This window comes from Vicugna pacos, chromosome 6 (assembly GCF_048564905.1).
Source record: "Vicugna pacos chromosome 6, VicPac4, whole genome shotgun sequence".
Taxonomy (NCBI): Eukaryota; Metazoa; Chordata; class Mammalia; order Artiodactyla; family Camelidae; genus Vicugna; species Vicugna pacos.
In genome coordinates this window covers 56,328,841-56,345,695 of record NC_132992.1, presented here as the reverse complement: position 1 = coordinate 56,345,695, position 16,855 = coordinate 56,328,841, and the positions used below count along the sequence as shown (strand labels likewise).

General features: G+C 33.1%; 1 protein-coding gene across 2 annotated transcripts in view; it reads left to right on the top strand.

Moving 5' to 3' along the window:
• The window catches only part of WDHD1 (WD repeat and HMG-box DNA binding protein 1), a 57,396-nt gene that overhangs the window by 20,469 nt on the left and 20,072 nt on the right, over positions 1-16,855 (top strand). For both annotated transcript variants that reach the window (XM_072963068.1, XM_006199759.4), the window contains exons 9-16: positions 824-930; positions 1,158-1,299; positions 6,014-6,224; positions 8,789-8,976; positions 10,352-10,536; positions 12,219-12,460; positions 14,582-14,719; positions 16,263-16,419. In XM_072963068.1, the coding sequence (XP_072819169.1) occupies positions 824-930; positions 1,158-1,299; positions 6,014-6,224; positions 8,789-8,976; positions 10,352-10,536; positions 12,219-12,460; positions 14,582-14,719; positions 16,263-16,419 (1,370 nt within the window). The remainder of the gene's footprint in view (positions 1-823; positions 931-1,157; positions 1,300-6,013; positions 6,225-8,788; positions 8,977-10,351; positions 10,537-12,218; positions 12,461-14,581; positions 14,720-16,262; positions 16,420-16,855) is intronic.

The following is a 16,855-nucleotide window of genomic DNA, read 5'->3' as shown; positions in this document are numbered from 1 at the left end:
GCTGCGTCAATTTACATTCTAATGGGAATATTTAATGCATACTTTACTTAAATACAGTTGCAGTTAAGTATCATTGGAGAACAACTCCAATGTTATGCATGTGTCCACCTTCCGCCCCTCAGCCTTTTTTCAGGTAGCCAATACCTAGACAGTAGATTAATCTTTGCTAGGTTCTATCTGGCTTTCCTCCTTTGTGAAATTTGATAAGAAAATCTTTTAGTTTATAAGAAGGCAAATTTAACCCTAGCATAGTAATAGGACACATTATTCTCACATTATCAGTAATTAGCCTTTATTGTTAAATTAGTTCCATTGAGACTTGTGATCACAGACCCTGGAATTTAGAGCAGGAAATATTGTTGGTCTGTTTTCTCTCTCTTTCTCTCTCTCTCCCCTCCTCCTCCCTTCCTTCTCTCATACACACCATTTTGCAGTTAAGGAAACAGAATCCCAGTAGGTCGGCAATGGCTTAGTACGGTTCACTTAATACTTCCTAGTTCTCTACATCTTGATTGTGAGTGCTAAGAGGATACCTTGTGTTTTCTCTCTTTCCAGGATAATAGCATTTTTTACATTTTGCTTTTAAAATTGTGCTAGTCTGATTTTCTTATGATATACAGAGTAATAGCTGCTATTATTTTGATTGCTGAATTATTATTGAAAAAAAGTTAAAAAATAAGCAAACTTTATCTTGCCATTTGTATATCAGATGTAATTAAAAATTGCATGAGTATGGGTTATAAAAATTTGAATTTGGTAATAAAATGAGTGTTAAGTTTCAAATTACATAAAATTATTATTTGTTAATTGTTTTCTTTATTAGACCCTGAATGTAGTAACCTGGTCTCCTTGTGGGCAATATTTAGCCGCAGGAAGTATTAATGGTTTAATTATAGTTTGGAATGTGGAAACCAAAGATTGCATGGAAAGGTATGATTCATTGTATCTTTTGTCTCTTTTTTGCTTATTTCTATTAGATTTTGGTTTGTTTTATTATGAAACATTTCAAATTTGCTGTTATTAGATTGTCAAAATGCAAACATACACCTATGTTTATCAAAAACCATGTAATGTTTTCTAACTAAAATTTACCTAAAGAAAGGTATAATTTCTGTTTTTCTTGTCAGTGTTTCAAGAACTCACTTTTTAACTTTTAGGGTGAAAAATGAGAAAGGTTATGCAATCTGTGGCCTGTCATGGCATCCCACTTGTGGTCAAATAGCTTATACTGATGCAGAAGGAAATCTGGGACTCCTGGAGAATGTTTGTGACCCCAGTGGAAAGATGTCAAGCAGTAAGGTAATAAGTAATAGGGTAGAATAGTTTCTTCAAAATCTTTCTGTGGTCATATGGATTTGGAAAACACCACAAACTATATTACTTTCTTTGAAAAGTATAATTTATGTAATTAGATGCTCAGTAGTGCTCTATCATAAAGAAAATTGTTTAAACTTGTTTAACCTAATGTTTCCCAAATATATTTTACTAAGAAACTTTTTTCTGTCCATATAATGCCTATCAATATTCTGTGGCTTTCCAAGGAATACCTTTGTGAAGTACTATTTTAGTATCCTGGTGTTCTTGGATTTTTTAATTAAATAAATGTTTTATAGATAAAAATTTGAGTTTATAAGTGTAACTTACTTTAGCTTATAAAATTTTTCTGTCCTGAATTAGCCTTAACTTTTACAGCTAATCATATACATCTTATGCTTATCTCTCCAGCCTTACTGAACCGCTTTAAATGGGCCACCTTGTTTTATACCTCATTGCTTTCTGCTCATTATTCTCCCTGCCTGGCAGATATATTCACTCATATTTCAAGTTGTTTTAGACTTCCAGTTAAGGATCACAGACTTAATACACCCATTTATTTCTACTCAAATTCCTCATACCTGGAAGCCCAACTAAAACTATACTGAGAGAAATTTTTTTAATGCATAATCTCATAAGGTTAAAGAAGATAGTTGAAATGATGATAGTAAAAAAAAATTTTTAAGCTGGAAAATAGAAGAATGTTAGAAACTAAGCTTAGCTTCTCAAAAAGCTGAATCCTAAGACTGCACTGGGGGAAAGATAAGGTGCCACTAGCTTGTCTAACTGAATCCCCAAAGAGTCAGAATTTGGTAGTACTAGGTACTTCTTAAAAATGATACTGAAAACAGGAGGGTTGATTTAATAAGCAAGTAGATCTGTCCAGTCTTAACATCGGTGGGCACAGCTAAGTAACTGTCCTCCTTCACCCCTGTATACATTTTGGCAGAATGCTGGAGATTTCTTCTCTAGATAAGGTAAAACTGAGGTCTTTGTTCCAGGGACACTGGGTACAACTGAGTGGCACTGGGTGGAGGGGGAATATTTACTGAAAAGGCTTAAATGATAGTGTTATATATTTGAGTGCTGATATTCCCAGCTCACTTTTCATGCTTAGCTCCCAGAGCATTGTCAGCCAGTCTTAACGCTTTTTAGGCAGGAGAGTGTAAGATCATCTCTGGGGAATCTATCTAAGAAAAAAGACTAAAACAGGTAGGCGTTTTTTTTTTTTTTTTCAAGTATAGTTGATGTATAGTATTACATAAGTTACAGGGATACAATATAGTTATTCACTATATTGTAAGATTATACTCTACTTAAAGTTACAAAGTATTGGCTATGTTCCCTGTGTTGTACAGTATATACTTGTAGCTTATTTTATACCTGATAGTTTGTGTCTCTTAATCCTCTGTCCTTGTATTGCCCTTCCCCCCTTCTCTCTCCCCACTAGTTTGTTCTCTGTATCCATGAGTCTGTTTCTTTTATTATTATTTCACTAGTTTTTGTTGTATTTTTTAGATTCTAGATATAAGTGATAACATACAGTATTTGTCTTTGTCTGACTTATTTCACTTAGTATAACACACCCCCGGTCCATTCACGTTGCAAATGGCAAAATTTTATTCTTATGGCTAAGTAGTATTCCATTTTGTGTATGTGTGTGTGTATGTGTATGTGTATGTGTGTACATATGTACACATACATCTTCTTTATCTATTCATCTGTTGATGAACTTACAGGTTGCTTCCATAAATTGGCAATGGTAAATAATGCTGCTGTGAACATTGAGGTGCATGAATCTTTTTGAATTAGTGTTTTTGTTTTTTATGGATATATACCCAGGAGTAGAATTGCTGAGTCATGTGGTACTCTTATTTTTAGTTTTTTGAGAAACCTCCATACTGTTTTCTATAATGTCTGCACCAATTTACATTCCCACCAACAGCATACCAGGGTTCCCTTTTCTCACATCCTTGCCCACATTTGTTATTTGTATGCTTTTTGATCCTAGCCCTTCTGACAGGTATGAGGTGATACCTCATTATGGTTTTGATTTGCCTTTCTCTAATAATTAGCAGTGTTGAACATCCTTTCATGTGCCTAAGGGCCATGTACATTTCCTCTTTGGAAAAATGTCTTTTCAGGGCTTCTGCCCATATTTAATTGTTTTTTTTTTCTTGATATTAAGTGGTATTAGCTGTTAATATATTTTAGATATTAACCTCTTATCGGTCATACCATTTGCAAATATTTTCTCCCATTCAGTAGGTTTTCTTTTCATTTTGTGGATGATTTCCTTTGCTGTGCAAAAACTCTTAAATTCAATCAGGTCCCATTTGTTTATTTTTGCTTTTGTTTCCTTTGCCTTAGGGGCAGATCCAAAAAAATTTTGCTACAATTTTATGTCTGAGTATTCTGCCTGTATTTTCCTCTAGGAGTTAAAATTTCAAGTCTTACACTTAGATCTTTAATACATTCTGAGTTTATTTTTGTATGTGGTGTTAGAGAATGTTCTAATTTCAGTCTTTTACGGGTAGCTCTCCAGTTTTCCCAGCATCACTTATTAAAGACTGTTTTCTCCCCACTGTATATTCTTGCCTCCTTTGTCATATATTAATTGACCATAAGTGTGTGAGCTTATTTCTGGACTTCCTATCCTGTTTAATTAATATGTGTCTGGTTTTGTGCCAGTACAATACTGTTCTGATGACTGTAACTTTGTAGTATAGTCTGAAGTCAGGGAGCATGATTCCAGAGAGATTTTTAACTCCACAAAAAAAACGTTGTGGGAAAATGATCATAATATACTACATCTGTAAATCAATGGATAAGGTTAATGCCTATCACCTAGGGTTACTGGGACAATTAAATGAATTGTGTATAAAGAGTTAGAACAGTCTGTAGCACAACACTTTGTAAATGTTATTATAATTTTTATTCAGCCACGAATAGCACTTACATGGTCATAATAAATCAAAATACTGATTATTTTTTGTTTTTTGTGAGAGGTAACTAGGTTTTGGGGGGTTTTTGGTTTTTGGTTTTTGTTTTAGTAGAGGTACTGGAGATTGAACCCAGAACCTTGTGCATGCTAAGCACCCACTCTACCACTGAGCTATACCCATACTCTACCCGCTGAACTATACCCTCCTCCCCTAAATACTGATTATTGATCCAACCAAAATAAAAATATTTCCATATTGCAAGGACAAGGGTAGGAGAATGATGTGCATGTATACAAGGAGGGTAAGGGTGGTTGAAAAATGGCACCAAATCCTCATCTTCCCTAATAGAAGGAAGTTAATAGCATCAGTTAAATAGATAATAATTAAAACTGAAAAATCAAAAAATAAGACTAGAATATTTAAAAGTATAGAGGAAAGTATCAAAAGAAACAATTGAAAGCAGAGAAGTAAATTGGAGGCTGTACAGAGAGTTTTCATTTTTATAATAAACCTTATAACACTGCATGTGTTACATATGCCCGTATAACATTGATAAAAACAAAAAGTAAATTGAGAAATAATTTTTAGTTCAAAGGTCACCTCTTATAAAACTTTAACCCTTCTATCCAGAATTCTCCAGTCTCTCCTTTTTAGTCTTATTTCTCAGTACTTATTTCTGTTACAACACCTTTAATACTTTATGGCCCTCACCATAAAAGATAAGGTCAAAACCTTCATTTTTGAATAAGAAAGTGCAAAAATAAAGTTTTTCACCAACTTGAGTACGTAAACTTTTAGGACTATGGATGGAATAGTTAAATATCTTCTTATAGCATTTATTTATAAATTTAATTGTTCAAATCATATGTTTAAATATATGAATTTAGGAGTATTTTTTTCTGTTCTCTTGTTTCTTTAAATGTTAATTTTCCAAACACAATCATCTGTACTTCCATCTAAAAGATTTGTGATATAGTCCCTTTTGATTCCATTAATGATGTTCTCATTAGAATTTTATATCCAACTATAAGTTTCTGTTGCCTTAACACTTGTGCAGTTTTCATTCGTCCTATAGGAATATTGTGATCTTTACAATGTATCTGCTTACTATTCCCTTTTTAAAGTGATCTCAAAAACTGTTTATAGGGACATTCAGTACCTGCAGCAGTATGTTCACATTCCTAGGAATCGATTAATATTGAATTTCTTTGCTGCCTTTGTTTTTCTATTGGTTCTATCCATTTACTTCTATAAGCATCAAAACAAAAAACAAAACAAAACAAAAACACCAACCCTCCAAAAAATTAGCTTTCACTGAGATCATTTAAAGCAAACATATCTTACCTAAGCAGTGTCTTATTCAAAATAGAGGAAAGTGAGAGAATATCTTATAATGAGAGATTTTGTAAGGACTCATAGGTGACTTCTTTTATGGAGAAGACTTGTGAGGAATAAAATCTTGCTTCATATTTGGGTGTATATATATATATATACATATACATATATATATATATTCTTTACATGTCTGTCTTACACTCCCACCTTACCTGTAGACTATAAGGCATTTAAAGTAAGGACTGGATCTTACATAAATGTAAGTACAATCCTCATAAGTATATTTACTAATTATTTTTACCAGCATATTTGCTTACTTAGTAGAGTTTATAGGTGCATATTAAAAGACTACCTATTGAGTTATTGAGTTGATCTAAATAGTTCACTAATACTTTTTAATTTGTGTTAAATTGTTCAAGGTATCTAGCAGAGTGGAAAAGGATTACAGTGATCTTTTTGATGGAGATGATAGAAGTAATGCTGGTGATTTTCTAAATGACAATGCAGTCGAAATGCGCTCTTTTTCAAAAGGGATTATCAACGATGAGGAAGATGATGATGACCTCATGCTGGCTTCAGGTCGTCCTAGACAGCGAAGTCACGTCCTAGATGATGATGAAAATTCAGTTGGTATGCACTCACTTTGTGAATGTGATGATCCATCCTGGGTTTTCTTTTTTTAAGGAGGGGCGGTAATTAGGCTTATTTTTTCATTTATTTTTAATGGAGGTACTGGGGATTGAACCCAGGACCTCATGCATGCTAAGCATACACTCTACCACTGAGCTATACCCTCCCCCCTCAATGATCCATCCTGTTGATCAATATTTTCAGTATTTTATCAAAGCTATTATATAAAGTTGTTTTTGAATTAGTAGAATGTAGCTAAAGCAGTGTGTAGAGGGGACTTTATAGCATTAAATATGTATAGTAAAAAAGGTTTCAAATCAATGATCTAAGTTTCTGCTTTAGCAAACCAGCAAAAGAAGAGAAAATTAAATCCCAAGCCAGCAGAAGGAAGGAAATAATAAAGAGCAGAATTCAGTGAAACTGACAACCAGAGTCTATAGAGAAAGTCAGTAAAACCAAAAGCTAGTTTTTTGAGAAGATCAATAAAATTACTATTTAAAATATAGCTCCTAGAAAATTTTTACTTACATATGTAACTCACATTTTATTTCTGTAATACAGCACTGCTATTAATAGCAAAAGGATAATAGGAGAATATTATGAACACTTTTGTGCCCATAACTTCACCAACTTAGATAAAATAGACAAGTTCTTTGAAAGACACAAACTACCAGGCTAACTCAAGGAGAAATAGGTGACTGAATAGTACAGTATCTGTTAAAGTTATTGAGATTGTAACTAAAAACTTTGAAATAAAGTACCTATTACAACAACTTACTTGGCAAAATAACAGATTTGAACATTACCAATTAAAAGTCCAATGTACAATGTAAATTGTACTGCATTTAAAGCATATAGGGCTTATAGGATAGCACTCCTCAGATGTTTGGTCTCAGGAGCTCATTTCATTCTTAAAAATTTTGAGGACTCTGAAGAAAATCATCTATGGAGCTATATTTATTATTATTTACCATGTTAGGAATTAAAACGGAGAAATTTTTTAAATATTTATTCACTTTAAAATAACAGTAAACTCGTTAATAAACATGTAAACATAACATTTTTAATGAAATTTTTTTAAAAATTAGAAAAGTGGCATTATTTTACCCTTTTGCAAATCCTGTTAATGTCTATCATAAAAGACAGCTAGATTCTCTCATGTGCTTCAGAATTCAGTCTACTGCCATATATTGTTTTTATTTTTAAGTGAAGAAAATTTCATCTCACACAATATGTAGTTTAAAAAAGAGAGAGAGATTTTAATAGCCTATTGAAATAATTGTGGATATTGTTCTTTGATGCTGCACCAAAACACAACAAATGATAGTTTCTTAAAGATTACTTGCAGTGTGGAGTCTGAGAACTTTTTGCGAACTTTTTGATGAACATTTCGACTCTTATTATTACATTAAAATCCACTGGTCTAACTTGAACTTTAAGTGGAACATTTACCACGTTTGGTTTTGTAACATACGTATTGGTGATTTGGGAAATACTGATTCACTGAGGTTTGCAGACTTTCCTAATACTGACACATTTTCCAGAATAATATTTGTTAGTATCAGCACCAATCTCATCAGAAGTTTTAAAATACTATGAAGCAGTCAAGCTCATGGTGGCAGATACAAGTTTTCCACTATTCTCATTTTTGCTTGAAAGCTCAAATTTTATCATTGACCACAAAGTCTGTCAGTTATTTTTCTTAAGTGACCAGCTCACTTCATTCATTTTTAAGAAACTGTTTACCACATACCTAAATCTGTGTAACCACAGTTTATCTGGCATTCTTTTAAGTAAAAATGGTATTACATGAGAAACTTAGCTAGTTCAGCTTACAAATCAATTACACAAATGCTTTTTTTAAGACAACCATTACAATTCTTTATGCATACTTCCCATTTTAGCACAGAGAATGCTTTTTTTAAATCTATGCAAAGATCAAGATTTAATAAAATTAATATTTTTACTATTTTTTAACATTTTTTATTGATTTATAATCATTTTACAATGTTGTGTCACATTCGTGTTCAGCACAATTTTTCAGTTGTCACATTTTTTTCTCTATGAGCTACCATAAGATCTTGTGTATATTTCCCTGTGCTGTACAGCATAATCTTGTTTATCTATTCTACAATTTTGAAATCCCCTCTATCCCTTCCCACCCTCCGCCCCCTTGGCAACCACAAGTTTGTATTCTATGTCTATGAGTCTATTTCTGTTTTGTATTTATGCTAAAAATACCATATGAGATTGCTCATATGTGGAATCTAAAAAACAAAAACAAAAACAAAAATATTTTTACTGTTTTTAATGCAGTTAAGTGGTGGTTAACAATGCATTGACTACTAATACAGATTGGTGCCACTGCCTTGGTTCATGCTAAGGTACTAACAGTTTTACCTCCATTGCTTTTGAACTATTACTGCAGATGTCCATGAAAGAGACAAATAACATTTTAGCATTATTAAATATGAATGGACAAGGTTATTAGATTTCCATAATGCTTTTCTTTTTTAAGGTCATTGGTATTTATGATTCTCTAATTATAATCCTTTGTTTTCTAGATGTTACAATGCTAAAAAATAGTTCCAGTCTTCTCAAAGAGGAGGAGGAAGATGATCAGGCAGGCGGCATTCACAATCTACCACTTTTAACATCTCAAAGGCCATTTTATAATGGTCCTATGCCAACTCCCCGGCAAAAGCCATTCCAATCAGGTTCTACACCCTTGCATCTCACTCACAGATTCATGGTAAGTCTCGGGTCTACACTTAACTTTAAAATAGTTTTATCTCACCTGTCAGCATTTTATCTCAATATAGTTAATTTTGTTTGGTAAAAGCTATTTTTTAAAAACCTTGATTAAGTTGCCTAAAGCACTTTGGTTGATTATAATTTTTTGGTTGATTTGTTTTATGGTTAACTCACAGTTTTAATCTTATTTCAGCCTCATTATTCAAAATTCTGTTAAATAAAATTCTGCTTTGTAAAATGACACATAATGAACATAAGTAAATGTGACTGTGTATCTTGCAGTACCTCTTGGCTATACTTAGAAACTTTACTTCTCATATTACTTTTTATATAGGAGATTGTACTGATTCCAGAACATTAGTTAGAAGATGTTTTTTAGAAAGCAGCACCTAGTACAGTATACTATTAGAAGGTTATAAGTACTGTGAAAAGAAACTATCTGCCTCTTTTTCCCATCCCACCAGCATGTATGCTCCATAAGCATAGTGATTTTTCTAATTTGTTTACTGATAGCACTTAGGACAAGGTATGGCACAGTAGGCATTAAACATTTATTTATGGAATGACTGTATTAGCTTTTTGTCTTAAGTTTAAAAGCTGAAAAATTTTAATATTTCTATTTGTTGATTATTTGAGATTTTTCACTGAGAACTTTGCCTCTTGTGTTTTTTGAATGGAATAGTCCTGGCATAAATTTGTATATAAATATTAAAGGTGATGTTTTTATTTTTTTTAAAAAGTTTTATTGCCATCAGTAATTATCATCAAGTAATAGGTCTTGATTTTTCTAATATTGTCAACTACTTTTATAGCTGTTACTTGTGGTATAGGAAAGAAACACTAGGTCCTGTCCTACCCAGTGAGAGCTTATAGTGTACATGAGTGAAAGATAAGTTTTCTAAATGTTACCAGTTTATGCTGCCTTAAAAATGTATGTATTTATTCTGTAACTATACACCAGTTAGCTGGAACAAAAAAATATGCTGTCATTTATATCCATATTTGTGAGTAAGTAAATGTTTGAAATGTTTCTTTTGAGGAATTTAATGGTTCAGTTGTTCAAAGGCCAATTATAGAGTATTTTTTTATGACAGTAATGAAATTCTTAAAAATATGAAGTGAAATATTCCATTTGCTAATAAATAAGTATATACTTACCTTCTTTTCATGAAGAATAGAATAATTAATCATTTTGCTCTGATGTTACTACTGTTACCTGAAACTGTTTAGAGGTATGTAAGCTGTGGCTACTCCATAACTTAAACCTTGATACTGACTGAATTATAGTATTTGTTAGTTTGTGCTGTTTTAGCCTACTGATTCTAGGAGCTTCAGTCTTTTTCAGACTTGTATTTAACCTTACATATTTGTAGGTGTGGAACTCTATTGGAATTATTCGCTGCTATAATGATGAGCAAGACAATGCCATAGATGTGGAGTTCCATGATACCTCCATACACCATGCAACACACTTATCAAACACTTTGAATTATACAGTAGCAGATCTTTCCCATGAAGCTATTTTGTTGGCATGTGAGAGCACTGATGAACTAGCAAGGTAAATTCAAGATTATTAGGAAGAATTTGTTACTGTTGAACTGTTGGACACAAATGTTGAAGTTCAATACAAAAAGTTAATAAGATAAAAACAAAAATACATCTTTTGTAGTATGGATTTTCAGAAAGAAGAGTTTAGTACAAATACCACTACACCCCTAATACCTCAGAACATATTTCTGTTTTTGCCAAATTGTCCCCTTATTACATAAGGGTAATAAACATATTAGAGTTGTAAATAAACAAACTTAAGCAGTACAGAATTTGTAGAAAATGAAAATTCCACCCAGAATTCTACTCTCAGGTAAAACTACAGTTAATAATTAATAGTTAATCCACCCAGCCTTGGGCAACTACTGATCTGGATTTTTTTGTCAGTGTTGATTAGATTTGAAACTTCTCTTTAAAAAAAAACACACACACACTGAAAAGTGTTATTAGTACTATTTGTTAGTTTGACTTTAACTTAATATATTTAGACTTCTTAGATTATTTTGGCAGGTAGGTAAGTAGGTAGGTAGATACAGAGACAAAAAAAGTATGGTAGAAAAGCAATGGATACAGAATCTGTATTTTTTTTAGCTGATCATATGCTTATACATTTGATCATAGATTTTACTAACCCCCAGGTGATTTGAAATTAAAACCCTTCTAACTGGATACATTAGTTCCTTGCTGCTCAGAGTATGGTCCACAAAGTAGGGGTATGGGGCACCTGGTACCATGTTGAAACACAGTCACAGACCTCAGACCTTCTGAATCAGAATCTGCATTTTAACAAGATCCTCAGGTGATAGAGTATGCATTAAAGCCTGAAAAACACCAAATTGGGTCATTTTTAACATTTTAATTGGTTTCCTAATTTACACATTATAAAATCAACTCAATACTTCATTAGTGCATTAAATCAGTTTACTTAAATAAATCACTGTTGACCCAGTGTCTGTAACTCAGGATATCTTACATAATTAGAACATTTATTTCCATGTGCAGATTTGATTTCAAATATCCTCTTTGTTTTCCTAGATACGTTATTTTACAGTCATAGACAATGTTATCTTTTTATTTTAAATTTGAATTTACAATTACTGTTCAGGAATTCAGTACTGCTTCTGATTCCAAATACTATGGTATCTACATTCTGAAGCTTAAGTTTCATAATAACTCACTTACATGCATGTATATATGCAAAGAAAAAAGACTGGAAATACCCATCAAATTGTGAACAGAGGTTGGTGATCTCACTGGTGGGATTATATATGACTTTTTTTCTTTTTCTTTTTGTTCTCCATTGTTATTATTATTATTTGCAATGAGAGAACTGTTGTCTAATGTTTTGATGCTTCCTTTTTTAAAATTTGGTTGTGATTTTTATGTGTATTTGCATCCTAGGTTTGTACTCTACAGATTTTAGCCTGCCTTTTTCTCCATTTTACATTATGTTGTGAGCATTTTCCTTTAGCTTTAAATATTCTTCAATAACATGACTGTTTATGGTTTTAATGTGGTCCCTTTTAAAGATATTTCATAATTACTTTCTTAAAGCCATTTTTGCACTGTTTGTGTATAATAGAAAAAATAAGCTATTTGATTTTGTTACTGGATATTATGACTAGGTTTTTTTATATATACAAAATATCAAATATGGATGTTTGATTGTTTCTGTCTTGTTTTAATTTTTAGCAAGCTTCACTGCCTGCACTTTAGTTCTTGGGATTCAAGTAAAGAGTGGATAGTAGACATGCCTCAAAATGAAGATATTGAAGCCATATGTCTTGGTCAGGGTTGGGCTGCTGCTGCCACTAGCACCTTGCTTCTTCGCTTATTTACCATTGGAGGTGTTCAAAAAGAGGTGTTCAGTCTTCCTGGGCCTGTGGTGTCAATGGCAGGACATGGAGAACAGCTTGTCATTATTTATCATAGAGGTAGATTTTTTTTCTAGTCTTTCACAATTTTGCCGTGACCTGAGCTTTTCTGTAAAATGAAAATTACTTGGGCTTTTTTTCCCTCTCTCTTTTTGTTTTGGTTTATATCTCCTTTTGCGATTTTTTTAAACATTTGAATTAGTATAATCTTTGTAGAGAATTTTGTTGTTTTCAGTAGTAGCAATGAAAGCAAAAACAGTTTATTTATAGAAAAACTGTACGGTAGAAAGAATTCTAAGGTAGAGTTTTGTTAATTGCTTCCATGTCCATATCTTCCAGATCTTATAAGAATTATGAGAGTTTAAATGTCTCAAAAAATAAACTAACTCTTTATGTGAAGGACCAAAATGGCTTTGAATGTGACTTTTAAAAAGTTGCTGCTTCCTTTTTATCACTTCGTATTCTTCCTTCGGTCCCCACCACTATGCTAAGACTGGTTTTATCAAGGTTACCGATGATCTTTTTATGCTTATTTAAGTAATTCTACTAGAAATATTTTCTTTTGTCTTCTGTGACATCACTCTCCCAATTTCTTCCTTACTGATAACTCCTTGAGCTCCTTTGCTGGCTCCTCCTCCTATGCCAGCCCTTTAGGTGGAATGTTCTAGGGCTCAGTTGCAGTCCCTCTTCTCTGGTACTCTCACTAGGTCAGGATCTGTCAATTTTTCAACTGCTTAGACCTAGTGAAAATTCTTTCTGTTGCTATTCTATGCATACCTGCAGATATAACAAAAGTCTCGTGGACAACATTTACTCTTTGATTTCATTGTTCTTTAAGTGCTGGTTATAATACTAAATTGATTTCATGACTCAGGAAAAAATGCAGTTTGAGAAACTACCCTGGGTTATCTCAAGACCTGTGGCATTACATACATCTATGTGTTCACGACTTCTAAATTAATATTACCAACCCTTCTCTCTCCTTGTGTCTCCAGACTCACAGATCTAGTTGTCCACTTGAAATCTCTATTTTGATGTACATCTCAAACTTAACTTTGTCACAGTAAAACCTCTGGGTTTTTTTCCCCCCACAAACTTACATCTTAGTTTTCCCATCTCCGTAAATGGCATACTATCAATTTAACTTCTCAAGCCAGAAATATAAAAGTTATCCTTGATTCTTCTCTTTCCCTCACCCCCACATCATCTGCATTGGCAAAGTTGTATCATGTCATTTCACCCAACACTTTCCAAATCTGTCTCTTCATCTCCACTAAAACCCCAGTCCAAACCAGATGTCATCTCTTGGACTATCTCATAACCTCCTAACTACTTTTCAGCTTCAATTCTTGCCTTCCACAATCCATTCTCCACATAGCAGCCTAGGTGATCTTTTAAAACATAAATCAGACCACAGCCCTCTCCTGCTTAGATTCCTCTGATGACTTCCTGTTGCTTTAGAATGAAAATCAAACTTCTTACTGCAGTTGACAAGGTCCTATGTGATCTGACCTTTGCCTGCCTTTTCAACCTCAACTCTTACCACTTTTTCTTGCTACTCGTTCTGGCCCTACTGACTGCTTTGTGTTCTTCAGACTCACAAGTTCCCACTTCGGGACCTTTTCATTAGCTGTTCCCTGTCTGCTGTAGTGCTCCTCCCCATATCATTTGGGTGACTAGCTCCAACTTGCAAATCATATCTCAGTTTAAATTTCACTTTCTTGGAAGGGCTACCTTTGTCTGTCCAATCTAAAATAGCCACTTAGTCTGACACTCTATCACATTAGTATTTTAATCTTTGATAATAACACTTAGCATTTTTTTCTCTCTTTTTTTAAATTAGTTTTTCCTTTCTACCTGAGCATGAATTTCATGAGAATAGGGACTTTGTCTTCTTTACCATTATAACCTCTGTACCTGGCACAAAGTAAGCTCTCTGTAAATATTTCTTGAGTGAATGAATTACCACTTAGAAACACTTTATAGAAATAGTCCTTGTAATGTAATATTCTGCTTCTAATACCCGAATGGTGCTTCAGTTAGGTAGGTTATCTATAAAAAGTAGTGCTAATTAATCTAGGAATTTAACACAAAATCAGTTCAATTCACAGAAAATAATTCAGACTGCATTATAGCTAAATAACCATGGATACCTGATTTATATTTCCATTTTCTGACTAGGTACAGGATTTGATGGTGATCAGTGCCTTGGAGCTCAACTGCTAGAGCTGGGGAAAAAGAAAAAACAAATTTTACATGGTGATCCTCTTCCTCTTACAAGGAAATCCTATCTTGTATGGGTTGGATTTTCAGCTGAAGGCAAGATAAATTCATTTATTAAAATTAAAGACACTTTTTCAAGAAAATTGTTTCATTATTTTAATCGTAATTAGTTTGTTTAAAGATAAATAGTCAATATTTTATGTTTAAATTTCTTTGTATTAATATATTGGCAGAACTAGAAATGAATTGTTAGTTAAGGTAGCCACTGCTTTGTATACAAGTCTCTTCGTCAGAATTCTGATTAGAAAACTTACAAAGAGGAAAATATATTTTACTGAACATTTATTAGCTAGCAAGGAGGAAATCCAAATCACGGCTAAAGTTCTAGCTTTTCTAGAAGATTCTACACAAACATCAAGAATTTTCTACTACTGCACAATCCACTGCCGTAAACACTAGCCATTGTGGCTATAGAGCACTTGAAATGTGGCTAATCTGAATTGAGATGTGCTGTAAGTGTAAAATATTCTCCAGATTTTGGAGGCTTAGTATGAGAAGTGAAAGACGTCAGTAATTCTTTTACGGTGATTACATGTTAAGATGATAATATTTGGATATATTAGAGTTAATAAAATAGATTATTAAAATTAACTTTACTTTTTCCCCCTTTTCTCATGTGGCAGTAGGAAATTTAAAATTAGGCTTGTGGCTCACATGGTATTTCTATTGAACCATGCTATTGTAGACTCACTTAATAGTGGCTTATGATATGATTTGAAGGACACTGAGGAATACCTTATTTTAAGGCACCTATTAACCCTATCTTCTAGCCTAAATATTTCTATGATTGGAGATTCATGCGCCTTTAATTACATTATTGGAAACTCCAGCTTACCCTTAAAAAATCACCCAATTCTGGATGTGTTTTCTATTGGAATATTACAAGTCACTTGGCTTTAAATGTGACCATTAGTAACTTCCATTCATATGGCTTTATTTTTCTCTCCCAGTTACCAGTCAGATCTAGACTCTGAGGAAACTGCTGTTTGCAGAGTGAAATCACAGATAAAAAAGGAATAATTAGGGAATTTGCCATGTGCTTCTTGAAATGGGAGCAGAGTAGATAGAAACGGGGATCCTTGTTTTCTAGGTAAGCCTACGAGTTGGGGAACAGCATAGTGACAAGGCTAAGAAAGAGGGGGAGGAAGAATACTAAGACGGACTTCTCCACATCATCACCTTACATCAGGTTCTGGTCATTTTTCCAAGTCTCTCTTAACCAAGGAAACTTCAGACTGAAATTTAACTTTTTTACTAAAATTGACTTTTAAAAAACTGCCATATTCCAGCAGGTGGCATAGTTTTCACTGAAATGATCAGGTTTTTACCCTCATTATTTGGATAAATTTTAGTCATATCATGTGCAGTTTTTTTTTTCTCTTTATTCAGTTAGGTCTTACTCTATGTGGTTAATGAAAATCTATGGGAAATAATCTTGAATTATTTGCCGTTTTGTTTTGTTTTTTTGCTTTATGCTTTTGAATTGAAAGTTGAATGATTGGTATTTGTTTTTGAAAAGGGATATATTTAACAAATATGTAGCTATGTCTCTGTGATTTGTTTTTTTATTGTTGTATAGGTACCCCATGTTATGTGGATTCGGAAGGCATTGTTCGAATGCTCAACAGAGGACTTGGTAATACATGGACTCCCATATGTAACACAAGAGAACACTGCAAAGGAAAATCTGATCACTACTGGGTGGTTGGTATCCATGAAAAACCCCAGCAGCTGAGGTGGGCTATTAGGAGATGCTTAGCTGACTCTTCTTAAAAAGTACTTTGAAATTCTTTGCATTGTGCTCTTTAAAGGTATTTTTAAAATTTGTCTTTCACCTTAGTTCATTTACATGCTTTCAATATTCACTAAGTTAGGAATTTGTTTATATTCACTTTGAAGTTTTTAGCTAATTTCTTGACTTGAAACTTATTGAACAAAATAGAAATTAAGTTTATTGGTATTATTAGCATCATTTCAGCCAGACAAGGAGGGGAGTTCTGGCTAATCATGGCATTTCATCTTTTATTACAGCCTTTTATTTAAAACTGTGATTTAGAGTTGGATGTACCGTTTAGCTGCTTTTTGAGATGTTTAGCTTAATTATTGTTATGGGGAGAGGGCTAGTAGGGGTTTAGTAGTTGACTGCAAGTGTGGAATTCTCAGTTCATATAG